Source organism: Athene noctua, chromosome 18 (genome assembly GCF_965140245.1).
Source record: "Athene noctua chromosome 18, bAthNoc1.hap1.1, whole genome shotgun sequence".
Taxonomy (NCBI): Eukaryota; Metazoa; Chordata; class Aves; order Strigiformes; family Strigidae; genus Athene; species Athene noctua.
The window spans coordinates 4,374,460-4,391,624 of NC_134054.1; the positions used below are offsets into that span (position 1 = coordinate 4,374,460).

The following is a 17,165-nucleotide window of genomic DNA, read 5'->3' on the forward strand; positions in this document are numbered from 1 at the left end:
TACTCCAAAGACTTAAATCCTCTAGTTTTAAAGCAACCACAAAAATGACTTAAATGTGCCTTCTCCTAAATGAGATGCAGCTGAACGAATGATAGGAAATATTTTACAATTATTGTAAAAAATTTAAATCACTTTTGTAAAACTTTCAGATTCTTTATAAAAACTACTATACAAATAAAAAGCTTAACAGCAACAAAAAGCAAAAATAAACGTTCAATACCCATTGTTACACTCTAATATACACATCTAGATTTTCTAATTTAGACAATTATTTCAGATTGGAGAAACATATTAATGATGTAATCCACAGTACACAGTAGAATTAGTTTACAGAAATGTGTTACATCTTCATAAACACAATGGTCCAAAACTGAATATGGGTTTTCAATTTGTCCTTTTTAAAAATAAAACATACTCAAAAAGTCATTTGTGACAAAAAATGTTAAAACTACAAAGTCAAGACCTAAAATGTAAGGGAACACCAGAATTAATTATCTCAGTAGCCTGTATAATTACCTAACTATACAGGCACATTTGCTTTCTAATCTTCAGAAGCATCAACTATTGAAAGCTAAGGTCAACAGAAGTTAAGTACATCTTTTTCAGTACATCTGATGTATATTAAATAACCTTGGAAAGCTAAACAATGAGTAGACTTCTTTTGTGTCAAAACGGCAAGCACAAAGGACAAAATTAAGGACACACAGATTACCTTAATTTCACCTTTTCATATCTTTTGAGTGATTAACTTTACAACCATAAGTGTTCCATTAATGTATGTGTGTGTAATTAGAAGCAAAACAAAGACAAAAACCAAATACTGTTGCATGTTACCATACTGGTATCTATCTAGTTCATCAGAAGACCAGGAATCCTTAAATCCACAGCACAGACCTCAGTCACTTGAGCCAATACAGGATACAGAAGCACTATCTACTGCTGCTATGAGCCCTAGAGGAGGATTAGACAGTTGGTTTCACTGATTGTTGGTGCCAGCAGAGAAATTATAAAATTCATTACTCTTTGGTTCCTTTCCCTGTTCTGGAAGCACGTACAATAATAGACATACTTCCCCTGCCATATTTGAGTTCTCCTTTCTTCTCTGTAGTTGCTTTTTGGGTCCTAGTTTTAGTACTCACCATTCTTTCCATCCATTTTAATCTGAACTTCCTTGCCCAGCTCATCAAAATTGATCTTCTGGGTCATATCTTTAGATCAACCCCCTTTTCAGTTTTAGTTTGTAACTATCTTTAACTACAGTCCTCATCTTTCGTACCTACTATTTAATACAAGTAGTTTTGGATACAAGTCTAGCCTTCCTGGTAAAGCTGCTGGTGAGATTTTTGTATCCCACTCTACTTGGATTAAGAAGCTTCTTTCTTAACTCCTCTTTTACCAAGCCCAGAACTCCTAGAGTCATATAATCTCTTTACTGCCAGTCCATACAAAAGGCCCTTCCACTACCTTCCATGCTCAGAAATAATTATGATATTTGAGCTGAATCCTCAAAAAAACATCAGCAAAAAGTTTCAAAAGAGCACTCAACATGAAAAACTTGCATTAAAAATCTAGATTTGAAAGAATATAACTATTTATACACACACATATCATATATATAAAAAAGTATATATGATACTACATCTCTACAATAATACATCATCATTTATTAATCAAAACCAAATCCAGCTGTAGAAACTGACACATCTTTTTGAAGCTTTTATTGCTCAGAGGAATCTAGAAACACCAACCCTCACACCTGCACAGCTTCCTTTCACATAGAGGCATTGTGCTGGCGTACAGAGTGTCCCAGGATTGTCTTATCTGGCTGGGGGAAGAACAGCTACAGCTTCTAGATCTGGAATATGAACCTCAAGCAGCTTTTTCCAGCTACATAAACAATTACACCACCTTAAGGCATACTGATCAGAAAGGTCCATTCTTCCTACGACATTGTAATGATACATGTTTTCTGTGCAGCCAAATATACGCTTATGTACTTTTCCTTTGATGTTACTCTGACAAAAATAAGGAAATAATTAAGTATTGACCCAAATAATTACATCCTGCTTGAGGAACAAAGTGATGAAGATTTTTAAAAGTAATATAATGAATGAGATGACAAATACTTTACAAAGAAGGGTTTGATTAATAACACTGAACATGGTTTCAAGGAATCATGCTACTAACTGCATACATTATGTATAGAGAATTTGCAAATTTATTCTTTCTGTTGCACAATTTAAAGAAATTAACAGTAAAAATATTTTCAGTTAGATAAGTAACACCTACAAAACCCTGGAAATCACAATGAAAGGAGTAATAAAGGATCATCTTGGAAAAAAAAAATAATTTACAATTCCACTCTCAAAAAAGTAAGGAGAACATAATTAGTCTCCAAGCTAAAATGATGAAAGAGAAAATAGAAGCTGCATTGTCAATTTTGAATATTTTCAATTTTCTACAAGTACAAAAAGCCGGAGTTTCAAAAATCACACCAACGCTCTACAGATCTCGAGCAGCATCGAACCAACCACTGCATTTCCCCATCTCAGCTCAGTAGGCGGGAGCTCTGGGGAAGAGAGGCTCTGGGGAAGAGTGTAGGAGGAGGGTGTGGACCCCAGAAGGAATGACAGTAGGTAAAAGGTAAAGATATGTACAGAGTGAAATGATTATGGACAAAAGGGACAATATGAAGGTGGACAGATTAATTAAAAAAACAGTCGAGGAGAGGATAGAGTGTTCCAGTGCAAATTATCTTTAAAAACTGCTCACTGGAAGTCACAAAGCTGGCAATGGAGCATAAGCCATCATACACCCTGTTTGCTATTTCTGTTCCCCAAGAATATCATCTCTTTAAGCCTTTCTAACCTGTTGGCTTCTAAGCAACATGCAACTCCACAGGGCAATTTAGCTGACCTATCTTAAAACGGTCTGAATCACCTTCTGTAGGTGCCTGTCTCTTTGCATTGGCTACGGACAGAGGCTAGACACACAGGCTAGACTGTCTGTCTTAGACAACTAAGGCTAGAACCCAGCCCTCAGTCTTTTTCATCTTCTCATGAGGAAGTGCAGTCTTACGTTCATTGCAGTCACCCTGTGCACCCAGCTTGCCTCTGAATTCCCCTGGCTTCAGCACTACTGTATTTTCCGACAGCTGACCAGAACAGAACACAGTATTCCAAGACAAGCCACTGATTTATAAGAGCACCACACCAGTTTTGGTATTTCCCATTACATTCTTTGCAGACTCTATACTGCAGTGATCAGTTTGTTTTTACAAACACTACTGCATGTTAGATTTTCACTGACGTATCTATGAAAAACAGAAGCACTCAAGTTAAAGGTCTAAGCACAGACCACAAATTCAACAACTTGTGCAAAGTATTTTTTTAAATAGGCATTAGTTTATTTTTTTTCCCACATCAGAGACTATCTGCCATCATAACAGCCTCTTCTTTTACTACAACTCTTCAAAATCCCCTAGTCTTCTCTAATCTTGACCAGGTTAGACAGTTTTGTGACACCTGCAGATATTGCCTCTTGGCTGCTTCCTCCACATAGACAAGGAAATCCTGGTTGCATTTTCACATCTTACACATAATAACCAGTTTAACGCAGAAATAAGAAAAATCAAATTTTAATTTTTTCAAAGACAACAGTAATAAACATAATGTTCAATAAGGTGAAACAGTCAAATATTTCATTATGTAAAAGAAGTCCCTCATGTTTAAGAAAGCTTAATGCTCAGAAACTTACCTTATAGTCAGATAACAGTTAACTCTGTTACCAACAGCAAAATAATCAGCTGCAGTTAGAATGTCTATGCCATGTGGAAAAGTACCCTACAAGCATCACAGGGAAGAGGGGAAAAAAAATAAGCAAGTAGTATTTAATACTGTAAAATACTTTCCAAATAGGCAGCATTATTGAAAACAAATCTCCTATTACTCACTGAAAATATACAATTTAATTTCTAATTTATAGTAAAATCACTTGTACTAAAGATATAAAGTATATTGGATATATAAACAGCAAAATACCTAGCTTCACGTATGAGTCAATGATAAACAAAGTAAATAGCAGCAGGTAATAAACTATGCAATAGGTATCTTAACACCTTCAAGTCATATCTAAATATATATTTGGTGAATGCATGATCATGTATGCACACAAAAAATAATTTCTCTAAAAGAAGGTTTAGATAAACGTAAACATGTTTTCAGTTTATGCAAAGGAACAAGTCTCTGCTGCAAGTTTCCTGAAATACAGAATACAGGTTTAGGCACCAAGAAACGCACCACATGTAGAATACATGGGAGTTCAATTATGTCTATTTGTTTCTACTTACACATATATTTTATGACTTATTTATTAATAAACTAAAAAATCGAGGTTAGTTTATTTTTGAAGAACACTGGTTCTCAGCAAAGCTTGAAATACTGGGTCCTACATAAATATCACACTTTTGACATCACTGCTCAAAAACCCCTCTGATTTTAGAAGATAAATTATCATTCTAAATATGCAATTGCCACCTTAAAAAATTGCCTTTTTATATAAGCAATACATTTCAGATATTCAGAATTTTGATTAGCTATGACTAATTTAATATAGTATTACACGACAAGGCTGTGTTTTGGAACAGAGGAGGCAGCACAGCATCCACAAGCCATAATTAAGTACAAATGGAAAACAGACAACTGCAAGACACTACGCTCACTTCCAAAAGGGACAATCATATGATATTTAAGCAATACGGCTATGTGGAAGTACAGGTTCTGGATATGATACAGTTTTGTTTGTTTACATCTCACTCATCCCTTCCACATTAAGATACAGCCATGCAAAAATAGTAGAAAATATCTCTAGATCTAAGCCTGAATAATTAACGAAGTATATACTGCAAGCAGTGGGAAGCTGTCAGCTACTGAAGAGGTCTGCTGGGAAGCATAATGCCAACAATCCAAAAAAACAAGGCCTGGAATCTGAATCAAGAAGGACAGAGAGCATATTTATAGTTTATCCAAGAGACTGAGTACCTGCAAGCCCTAATAACCCGAAGGTGAAATGATTGCACTCTCCAAAAGTGTAATGAAACACTGATTGAGGAGAAAAACGTACACGAGAAATACCTCAGTATGATTTATAGCCAAACAACAAGACATACAATTAAATATATAAGAATGCATACTGCACATAAGGAAAATCACAGCTAAACAATTTCATTTCTAGCTGCGAGTTGGACCTTGCTATTTGTTACTTGGCTGGAAGTGTGCCAATTTGATGCCATCTCACCAAAGGCCAGGGTGCCACAGTGCACATCAGTGAGACAGCAAAATTCCTGACACCAAGTTCATGAGTACAGAGGTCATGGCCGATGGGAGAAACAGACTTCAGAGGAAAAGCTAACAGTTTCTATTCTGTCAGAACACTTCAAAAACTTACTTCTCCAATATGAAAGTTTGTCTTCTGAGAACTATGTGCATTTCTCAAGATTTATGCTTAAAAAAAAAAATTTCAAATGGTTCAAAGTTATATGAAGTTTAAGTCACAATGGCTTCTTTTTCCGAGGCCATAAAAGCAACCTCTCAGATTCAGCACTTGTGGAATTGAAAAGGTGAAACAGGAAGGAACCAGGAAGCGAGGTCAACTTTTTTCTCCATCTATTTAGTATCAGCACTGTTACTTCAGATAGAGAATATATTTTAGCTCCTTCTAATTCAGAGAAAGGCTGTCTCTTTCAACACATTATATCCAGGGAAAGAATTACAGAGAGTGTATCCGCTAAGTAACCATTTTCCTAGGCAGTAAAATGTCTAAACTTCTCCAACTGGAGACTGATAGCATTCTTCATGCCGTGAAAACTTATTATTTCACTGCTAACTCCTCCTTAACATGGTGACATACAAACTAAAATCGTGTGTTCTACCAACACCTGACAAATTTGAATTGTGGATCAAAGCAGAGTCAATAAGGAAACTTTCTGGTTGTAAACTGATAGAGACTTTACTCCTCTGGTTAAGAAACAAAAAACTCCACAAAATTTCTTACTACATGGAAGCATTTCTAAACCTGCAGCAGCAAGGAGCCCTACCTCACCTGGAAGTGAAGACACAATAAGGTGTTTACTTCATTCAGTACCTCAGGAAGTGGATTCAGGCTGAGGTGCTGTGTGATGACTAACCTCTCCAGGGCAGTAACTACAGACCCAGGGAGAATCACACTGGCTTCAACTTATCACTGACCTAGTTGGGTCAGGTCACCAAGAATACCTACCCTCTTCCTCCGAGTCTTCTTGCACCCTTTCTCTGCTATTAACCTAATTCTATCTAGAAATACACACACCAGTTACAGACACATTGCTTAATACCCATACTTCTAAAGAAATAATATCCTGGCTCATAACAGGAATCTTGAGGAATGGTGTCGGCAAAAGCTAGACAGCATTTTAACAAAGATCCCTTAATGAATGGCTTATTGATAACAAATTTGCTTCAACCATACTCACATGTCCCACCCTGTCACAAGAACTCATTAACTGAACCATTTACCCACCCTCTTTTTTTCCTCTAAGTTGGATACACAGCTTTATTAACTCCTGATGAGAAACCAGGAAACTGAAATCAAAGTCTTTACCCTATTTGCTTCTCCTCCAAGGTTGCAAATCAACATTAACTGAGCATTTTAACTACTTAAATGTTGCTAAGTTACAAGGGAACCTACCACAACACTTTTTTTTTTTCCAAAGCATTTATGTACCTCCAAAAATAACAGATTACTCAAAATATCTAGACGGTTGCATTATCGTACAAGAGGAAAACCAAATATTGGAGTTGAAGACTCTTAAGCTCAGCTCATTGTTGTATCACCAACCACAGCGAAGATTGTGTAGCACACTTCAGCTGTTCTATTAAAAACTAGAAAGTCAATGAAACAAAGTGCACTTTTCCTGCTTTAAGAGCACTGAAGCTTGCAAGGCGTACGATGGCCGCCATACACACCGATTTTGCTTTTCAGAATGACTGAATATTACCAGAAAGCTCATTTTCTTTCAAAACTGAAGTGCTAAAATAGAACTCACATCTCAAAAATATTCCACAAGAATTGGTTGGCTGATAACAAAAAATAATACTTTGTGACATTCTTTTACTCAATTTCGCCAAAGCCACAGCGTCTAATTTTGATTTTAGGTACTACACGTTTACAGTAACCTCCAAGGCACTAATGAATGAAGATTCAGGAAAGTTACCATACCTGTCTCCCAACATTCTCCTGGAAGGCAGCCTAAGGGACAGAGAACAAACATACCAAAACGAGTCAGGTTTGCTTTTTGATAAACACCAGATGATGAATTCAAAACACACAACAATATAAATGACCCATGGCTTTTCTTTTTTAAATAAAGTACGCTTTGTCAGTAGAACAAGCCCACAAGGCTTTTTTGTTTCTGCATCTCTATGTTCTGGTGTTCTTAAAGCTGTACCTCGCATGACAGCAGTTTAAGACTGCAAGTTTATTAAAGTAGTCACACCCACAAAAGTGCTTTTGAGTAGGGACACAAGGCTTCACTCTGGAATTGAAAGTCAGTACCTGTAGACAACAGAAATTGAGATGGCTCACTTCTGTCTGACTACTTCAGTATAACTTGCTAATAGTAGGCGAAGTTTGATTCTTTATCAATGAAAACTTCAGACAAAATATTGAGAATGAAGTACTTATTTGAAAGATACGCATCTGAAAGCACGCTGAAACACTATAAATTATAAAACCTGAAGACAAAATTCTTATATGTGTCTTGTGGTTTACATTAAATAAACTCAAAATCTTGCAAAATGCAACAAATAAACCATAAAGTTAATCTCTCTACTTGTATGGTATACAGAAGAAAACCTACTTAACTCCCTTCCCCCTACTTGAATTTTCTCCCTCTCTCAAAAAAGCCAATTATTTTTTGTTCCTTCAAAGGATATACAATCATAAGTACTAATAAAAGCTTCTGTAAATTTTAACTCTTTTCAGAGAGGAGAGATCATCATTATCTGGACACTTCTCTCAGGAAATGTCACTCTACAATCTACAAACACAGATCTCCAGCAATGGACAGCACTTGTCACCTGACAAGTGATCTTTAACATACAGGGGGGAAGTCCCAATCTTTACTGAAAATGCCACAAGAATTTTGACAGACTGGGCGTTTGTATTTCCTACATAAATACAGTACACATGTGGTAATCCACCTGTAAAAACAAAAGGTTAAGTTAGCTCACCAAGGTATCGTACTCTACCTACGGAGCAAGCACTCCCAGAGCAGAGGTGAGGCAAGCCCTAATGAAGCCAGAGTCTCTCGGTGCATTTCTGAGGTTATGTCTGTTTAGGGTAATGACTGCTGTTCCTGTAGACTTGCCCAGGCTAGTTCAGCTCCTGCTCGCAGCGTATCCATTGCAGGACACGCAGCACAGGTTGACTCCAAACCGCTTACCCACCACCTTGGCAGGTTCTGGAGCCCACCTCAGCCTGCTGGCAGTGGCAGCCAGGCTGCCAGCAGTGCCCCTGAGCTAACCAGTTCAGGATTGCCTCGGGTGGAAGCGCATGGGCTATCCTCCGCCCTGGTGGCAGCGTAGATACACCCTTGGGCAACACAAAAAGCAGCCTTCCAGAACGGGAACACGAGCTGCAGCAATGCCCTGCACTTGTTCTACATTTTATGCTCTAGCCCAGCTTCTGACATGGGATTTTTTCACTCCTTACTTCCCTACCAATATACGCTCCCAGCCAGGATTATTGTTTAATGTTACCCTGCATCATTTATTTCTCCTTACTTACATGTTAGCTTTAGATCCTTTCATGCTTTAGTTTCACAAGATTTTTCCTCGTAACACTTAGGAAATTTTCAATAACTGAAAATGTTACTATTTCAATCATAAACAACTGCAAATTCCTAAAAGATGTGAAATACTTCAATTGTCTTGCAATAATCATTTTTCAATTTTCATACAATTCCCCCTTCTGGAAATGGAAAAATTGGATGCAAAAATCTTAATTTAAATATTCCATGCTATAGAAATTAAGATGACCAAACTAGCCTTGTAACCTGAATACTTTGCTTTCCCACAAAAAATAAAAAAAAAATAAATTAAAACATTCTTTAAGTCATAATTTTAAAAACTATCAACCAAGAAGAAAAACAAACCCTCTCTAAGATATCAGAGCTCAATGGAGCCCAATCTGAGATCACTTATTCATGTGATTATTCCTTATCATGATTATTCATTAAAGACTTGCAAAAGTCCGCTCAGAATGCTTTGGGAGCTTCAAAAGGAGAGTCTTTTTTTATTCTCTCTAACCTCAGGGTTCAAAATATCTCTATATGCAATTTTGTTGTACTGTTGCTCTGCATTATAACATATTGCATACTGTAACAGATGGAAAATCTAGTAAAACATGTTGTTTATTTAAATATGTATTTAACTGTAGTAATGATTGGAAATCCATCAAAAAATATTGGAAATTTTGACCAGGTCTAAATTAGAATGTACTAATAAAAAAATTAATTTGACTGGAGATAACTGAATTGCAGAATGCTCGACAGCTTGGTTTAAAGTAGAAGTAGAAAGTGAGAAGAAAATGTACTGTATTTTGTGCTCCTTTGAAATATGAAAGCATAATTTGCACTAAGCTTATAGCATTAGTAAACATATCTGGTTTAGACCATGTTTTATGGTCAAACTATCAGTTTGTGTTTAAGTGTAGAAACATAATGAAGATTACACATGGCAATCAGATCAAGCCACTACGGGTAAGCAGTACACTTGCAGTGGCAATCACATTAAAAGGAATTATCCTCTTTATATATATATTACCACTGATTCCTACAACAATTCCTATAAAGCAAATAAATAATTCACTCTTCACCATCTATATTCAGTGTTTTGTGCAGTTCTGAGGAAAGCAAAGCTACCTTTGTTTTCCTCTAAGGATTTTATTTGAATAAAGTGACTTAAATTAGCCAAGAATAGCGAATTCTACAGTTTCTAAAACTTAGGAGTTGAAATTTGGGAGAAAGGAGGATTATTCATATTCATTAGCTGTACAGTATGTGAAGGGTATGATATATCAGTACTCAAGAGATCTACAGCATCTTAGCTTCCATGCTTTGGTTTTAACCTATTTAGACAAATGATTTGCGATATGATTACACAAGCAACTGACTCACTTCCCCAGCAATTATCCTGCAGCTTCATTCAACAGTTTAAAGTCTCAAGCAGAGCTGTGGCTAGAAAAAATAAGGATGCTATCGCAGTATCCCTGAGAAATCCTCCTTATGTTATAAATGCATTAGGTTTCAAAATTTCAGTCAAAAAAATAAACCCAGACCTGTTAATTAATTTGCATCTTGCAAAGACTTAATTTTTAATTTTTTTCATTACGTTCACAGTGACATTTCTTCTTAGGAATAGAGACATCTGGTTCTTTGACAGACATTGTTTGGCCCTGTGTGTGAGGTAATACAATTATAGGGTGGGGTTTTTTACTTTTGCATAAAATAATTTGTTTTATCAGTTGAAACAGACAACTCGTACTTTTTTTTTTTAAGAAATCAAGTTCAATATATACAACACACTGACTTAAAATTCTGAAAGATGTCCATTCTTTCTTCTCAAATTCTACAACCTCCCTTCCACAAAGTCCCTTCTCTTAAGAGACATTACGCATTCTTGTCAATTCTCAACAGCATAAATATTTTCTGCAGAAAGGTTCCACAGAATAGACATTGGTGTCAGTCCCATTAACTATGTAACAGTATGTGCCTAATGGATTTATCACTTTCTTTTAAAAATTCCCAGTCCTACAGAAAGAGTTTTATACAATAACTGAAAATATATCTGAAGGAGAGATATTATTCTAGAAATTTTCACTTACCACAATTAGAGCAACAGTTGATGAACAATTAGAAAAGTATAACTTCACAAAATTTAACAGCTAGTGACTTGAAAAATGATAGTGTTGGTATATTATGTATATTGTGACTAGAAAATGCTAAAATAGCTCTTTCTTAGATACTTTATCTTAACCATCATGACAACAATGCAGTAGATTACAGACTGTGGCCATACAAGATGTGGGTCTGTGGATTAAATAATTTAAAATCTAAATTCACACCATACTTCTAAAGAAAAAGCACTTTTATGCTCGCAACACAATATATTGCTTATACGTTGTCATTCTACATAGCTAAGTCTACAAATTAAGTTAAATTAAAACAAACCAAACCAGAAACTTATAAACTGGAATGTAACAACTTACAGAAGCAGCTCTTCTGCAGTTAACATCACGATCAAATACTGCAGCAATAACCAATGCACTGAGGAAATACAATATTGAGTATTAGTACCAAAAATATGAGAAGAAATGTGTAACACCATCATTTCAGCTTTTAAGATGAACATGCAGCTTTTCCTTGAAGGAGCTTGTTGTTTATAAATACAAGCCTAAACTAAAATTTTATTTGAAATAACAATGTACTTCCTCGTTTCTCTAGTTTGCTCTGGACTTTCCATAGCACAAACAGACAACTGCTATCCTACGGTATCAAAGCAATTGAAGGAGTATGCAAGTACATTTAACTGCACAGAAAGGTTTGCTGTTTTAAATATAGCAGGAGTTTAAAATTTGGGCATAACTATCGTCTCTAACATGAGAATCATACAGTGCAATTTTAAATTAAAACTTGGAAATGCAGTTTCTCAATAGCCAAATGCACAGCAAGTCTTATGTAAGGCTTAAGCAAAACTGAAGTTAAGCAATGGAAACCTGCAGCTATCTCTACAAGCACAATCACATCCTGTAAGTAACAAAAATCAGAAAACAATATGCAAATCCTGATAAGTGTGACCTGCAAGACAAACAGCAAAGCAGTTTTTTTTAAAAGGTGACCTGTAGATACAGAGGCATGATTATACAAAACCATTTCTATGTGCATGAAGTCTGGTAACGCTGCACAGCTTAATTCTTCTACCTCAAAAGAACAGCTTTTAAAAGATGCCTAACAACAGAAGAGAGAAAATATATCCCAGGACTACAGCTTTAGAAATCCACCTCCAGCATTCAGTTAACTTCAGTGACAAATAAACATCACTTCAGGAGAATCATTTAAGCAGAAAATTATTCCTTTCAAACTCTGAAACTCTTCATGACATTATTTATTGACTCCAGGCAAAACACAAAATAAATACTGATTGAAAAGTAAATCCAAGATAGCTTTGCTTTAGCATAAAGATAATTATTACACTGATAATTACCAAGATTCCCTGGGCAGTGGCTATCAGTTTCCTATAGTAAAGAATACTGTGTTGTTAAAATTCACTGAAATGCACAATCAATGTTGCCTCTGTAATTTGTTTATCTCCATTCAGTAAAAGAAGAGACAGAAAGCAAGAATGAAATGAGAATAAAGCCCAATAAATTGTTCTAAAGATAGTTAATGCTTTCTTCCTGCTACCTGCATGAACAATTCTTCTCCCAGCCACAAAGACATTAGGTGATTATAGGACAAAAAGAGGTCATCCAAACGATTGCATTTGGAAGAGCAAATGTTGAGGAAGCATTCCCTTAGAAAGTAGCATACATGGCTAACTGTTGAAAAAGCACTGGGACAAATACGTTATCTTCATACCCTGTTTGCTAATTTTCTTCTCTGGCATACAGAGAAACTTAAAAATCATTTTAAAAGGACAGTTAACAAGTTAAATGAGATTCTTCTGTTACCTTAAGACAAACCTGTATAAGTAAAACCAGCAAAACAACATACTGTCTATGTGATGCCACCTGAGTTACTCAGTGCTGCAACTGAATACCATGTTCAAGAAAAACAAAACAATAAAAAAACAGGAAATTTGCCACTGCCCCCATAGCCCCGTTATATTCATAAATCATACAGCAGTCACTGTTTTATGTTAATCCTTTTTAACAGAAGTATTTTAAACTTAGCAAACTACACAAATAATTTTTTCAAGTTAATTCCTATTTGAAAACGCAGACACAGTCTGCCCTAACACAGGGATTAGCAAGGAAAGCAACATGCCTAAGATGAAACATGTCTAAGGTGTCTTCACCTGTCTGCTTTGTCGTGGGAGTTTATGTGATACTCCACCAGGATTTCCTAACATAAAGAAACTGTTTATGTCAAACCAAGTGGGATTTTTTTTAAGCCAGTTAAAGAATCATGTCTTGACTTGCCTGCAGTGTACCACACCTGACTACTAACAGGTAGAGCAAAGAATGGCTTTGCATCTTGCAGCCTCTATGAAATACCTTTTGTAGTTCTTGAGGTGTATTTAGCCTGAACGCATGACAAACAGTTAAGTGTACAATAAACACAAATGGACTTTAACAAGCAAGTTGCAATTCTATCAGTCAACTAATAATTCTCCCTTTCTTTCCTATCCCTTCCCCTCTCCCCCAACTACTGACTTAACTGGCTCCAGGGGAAGTTAAAAGGACTCAAAGTACGTTAGCAGCTCACTCCCTCAGCCTAACACCCATCTCGCTCCCTGCACCCGAACAAGGCAGAAAGAATCAGAGAGCGGAGGCCAGACAGGTGATAAACATCAGCCCACAGAAATATCAGTTTACCCTCTTCTTATAAGCACCAGATGTATCAGAAATTAATCTGAATTTCCTTTAACACCTGTAGCAGGCACTTCTAGTCTACACTAGTCACAAGCAGCAAGAAGCTTATACTATTGCTAACCTCTGCGAATCTGGTCCTATTAATTCAAGCGTACCACCCTGAAGCTGCAGGAAGAGAAAAAAAAAACAAAAGCAAACCACTCAAACCTCTTGCCAATTTGGCACAAAACCAAAATTTCCTTCCTGAGCCCAAAAAATGAAACAGTCTAACTTGTAACAGGCCAGAAGCCTCTCCTTCCTACTATACATTAGGGAAGGCATAATAATCATCACAAGCAAAATGGTTTTGGACAATCCAAGCAAGTTAAAAAAAGGGATGCAAGACCAGAGTCAGACCCAACTCTGTTGAGAACTGCTGCTGCAAACAACCCTTCTCTCTGCAGTCGTGCCCGTACCCCAGCTGGAATGGCTACACAGTGAACTGGATAATGAAAACTGATCTAAACTCAATTTTTCTTTGCTAGTTTGTTTGGGTTCTTTTTAAACCAGAGAAGCTTCCCCCTTCACACACAGCTGTGCCGTGCTCACTTGCAGGAGCAACACAAGTGAAGGAGCAAAAGAGCCTGCTTCAGCCAGCGCTGCTAGGGGAAAAAGCCCTTCAGACTAGTCTCAGATTTAATTCCTCCCGTTTATCTAGGCAAGAGGGTCTGAAGAAAAGGAGCAAATGCAATGACCTTTCCCACTTCTACACCGCATGCTTTCCCAGGACCTCTAACCCAGTTTACACTGAGCTGTTCTCCTTTCTGTGAGCCACCCGACGCCCCACACACAACGTTCAGTCTGTTACTCCAATCCCAACGTTTTGGGGTAAAATGATGAAAGTATAACACACACATAGAAAAGAGCAGTAAGAACAATGCTTAGAACAGGAGTTACAAATGCTGCTATTAAAAAAAAAAACACAACCAACAACCAAGCAACAAAAAAAGGCATATAATGCCCCTGCAGGAAATAACTTTACACAAATGCAAGACATTGTAGGCACACAACTCTCTTCTGAAGGCAACATTCAAATACATAAAAGAAGAAAGCTATTCTCAATATTTCATCATGGTACAAGATATAGCTCAAAGCAATGCTTCAGATTTCCCCAATTCTGCAGGACAATCTTGCCCTGGAGCAAGCTACATCATTCATCCATAGCCACACCTTCTCTTTTTTTTTCCCCCCCCTCTTCAAAAACAACGCACCACCGCAGGGAAGACAAAGCCGCCTGCACTCCTACACTGTATGCACTATTTGTATTAGGATTCTGCCCAATGGGAGGTAGTAATTAGATCTTTCTAAATAACGATTCATTTATTGATTACCTACACCATCGAATGACAGATAAATGAAACTACAATCTGACTATGCAACAGTTCTAAATAATTAAGATAGCCAGCTAAAATTTAATCACTATAATTGTATAATAAAGTAGAAATATGTTTTCCCTTTTATTTTTTGTTTAGGTTTTAAACAAAACAGCTCAGCTTCTCAGGGTGCACCTGCCACTTTACAGACAGTAACTTCCACACCCAAGGGGGCAGGAATCAAATTACCTGTATTTCCCAGTTATTAAATTATGTTTAACTTTCCTCATAGGTAAGCTTAAAAAGACAGCATGCATGTAGAGACTAGGAGAGAAAAAAATCTTGGTCAAGTAGTGTTTTGATAAAGATATGCTTGAATAGCAACTTCAGTACATGCATTTCAAAACGTAGTAAGGTTATCCTGTAGTAAAAGTGAAGTTTAATCTACTTTGCCAAGAACGTTCTTTTTGTGGTGCTGTAGTTTGAATAGATCAGGCAAGGTTTTAGAAACCAGTTTAACCACAGTTTAAAAAAATAAATAAACAAATGTGAGTAAATGTATCTTGTTGAAATATGGATAGGGAAAAAATACTGGCATGTAAAAATATGAGTAAGTACTATTAAAAATACTCTTTGGAAAGTGTTCTCTTTTTTTGTTTTTTTCTTAGAGTGGTACGGTCAGGAAGGAAAAGGGCTGATCTGTGATCTCCAGTAAATTTGTAACTTCAATACTCTGACAATTTCATCAGTTAATAACAGAACAGTCGTAAGAAAGCACAAAAGAAACAGTTATCAGTGAATATGGAGACATAAAAAGTAATAAATTTTACTTTAAAAGAAGTGATTTTATGCAGTTAGTTTTTCACTAGTCAAAAGTGAAATATTTCTGTCCCTTCACTACTGAAAACACACAAAACCAACATCCTTCCATTACACAATGGAACTTTGCAGGCAAGGAAAAAAAAAAAACCATCATCACCAAAATAACCCTCTGCTTTAATGTGTAACTACTCTGAATGGGTTGTGCAGGAGGACCCAGATCAAGTAGCATATTACTTCTGTATTTTGGTACCCAAGAGAGTTTCCCAACAAGATACCCTGACATGCCAAAGGCCATGACATGAAGTAGGAAGACATGAAGCAGCTCACTGTTTAACTCAACAACTTCTCATTACCATCAGCACGCTCACTCCGCCACAATGACTGCCTTGCCTTTCTAGTCTGAGTGTAGCAACCAGCTAATTATGCTCCAAGTTCAGCTGCATATGTATTCCTCCAGCCAGCTAAACGGCAGTGTTAAAAGACTCTGAATGATGGATAAAACATTTGCAATTTCTAGCACCAAGACAAAGCAAACAGTTCAGGATCGCGATCACTCATTACATTTTTGTGAAGGAGGCTGTACTGTCCTTTCAGGTAAACGATTTATTATTTTTCTATAAGAATCTAAGAACTTGTATTCTTATACAGGCAGATGTTTTTGCTGTGTAATTCAGCTCACAATGGATATTATGTACTTTATTTCAAGATGCTGAGTTCTGCATTTTTTAAGGGTAGCAACAATTTGCTTGTGGCTAGAAGTATGACTCTTCTTTAAGTAAAACAGTGACACACCTAAGGCTAGATTTAAAAAAAAGCTGTATGTAATTATCGGCTTGCTGACACAATAGGTGAAACTGTGTGTCATACTTTATTTGAATATTTTTTTTCACCGTTTCTCTTTGGAGTGGCAATTCTACCTTCAAGAGTTGATTATATTTAGAAAAGGTATGGCCAACATAACTACAAAGATATTTAGGTAAAGCCTTAATATAGCATTAATACTTGCTGAAATAATGCACAGCTTGGTTAGAAAAGTAAGCATATACAAACCACACCACCTTACAACTGATCATAAGCAATTTTCAGCTTCCCCCTTGCTGTCCACCCTGTGTTTCTCTCCATTCCGCCAACTTACTCCAAACAATTTAAGTTGTCATAGATGGCACAGCCACAGTGTTAATTGGTATTACTGCCTTAGGTAGAAGATACGAATAATTTTCATTTGACATTTTCCTGAAAAGAAAATAAGAATTTGTTTCCAGAACGGCCTGAAAACTAAAATATAGGAGCTTCTTCAGAAACATAATCTCCTTCATACCTGTCCACAAGTTCCCAGTAACAGCTTTGTGACAGTAAAACAAA

At 36.5% G+C, this 17,165-nt stretch overlaps 1 protein-coding gene across 3 annotated transcripts in view; it reads right to left on the minus strand.

The window, feature by feature from the left end:
* Positions 1–17,165, minus strand: part of TBCD (tubulin folding cofactor D) — a 128,273-nt gene that overhangs the window by 53,271 nt on the left and 57,837 nt on the right. For all 3 annotated transcript variants that reach the window (XM_074922186.1, XM_074922184.1, XM_074922185.1), the window contains exons 16-18: positions 11,305–11,362; positions 7,255–7,284; positions 3,757–3,842 (exon numbers count right to left, since the gene is read on the minus strand). In XM_074922186.1, coding sequence (XP_074778287.1) covers positions 3,757–3,842; positions 7,255–7,284; positions 11,305–11,362 — 174 coding nt within the window. The remainder of the gene's footprint in view (positions 1–3,756; positions 3,843–7,254; positions 7,285–11,304; positions 11,363–17,165) is intronic.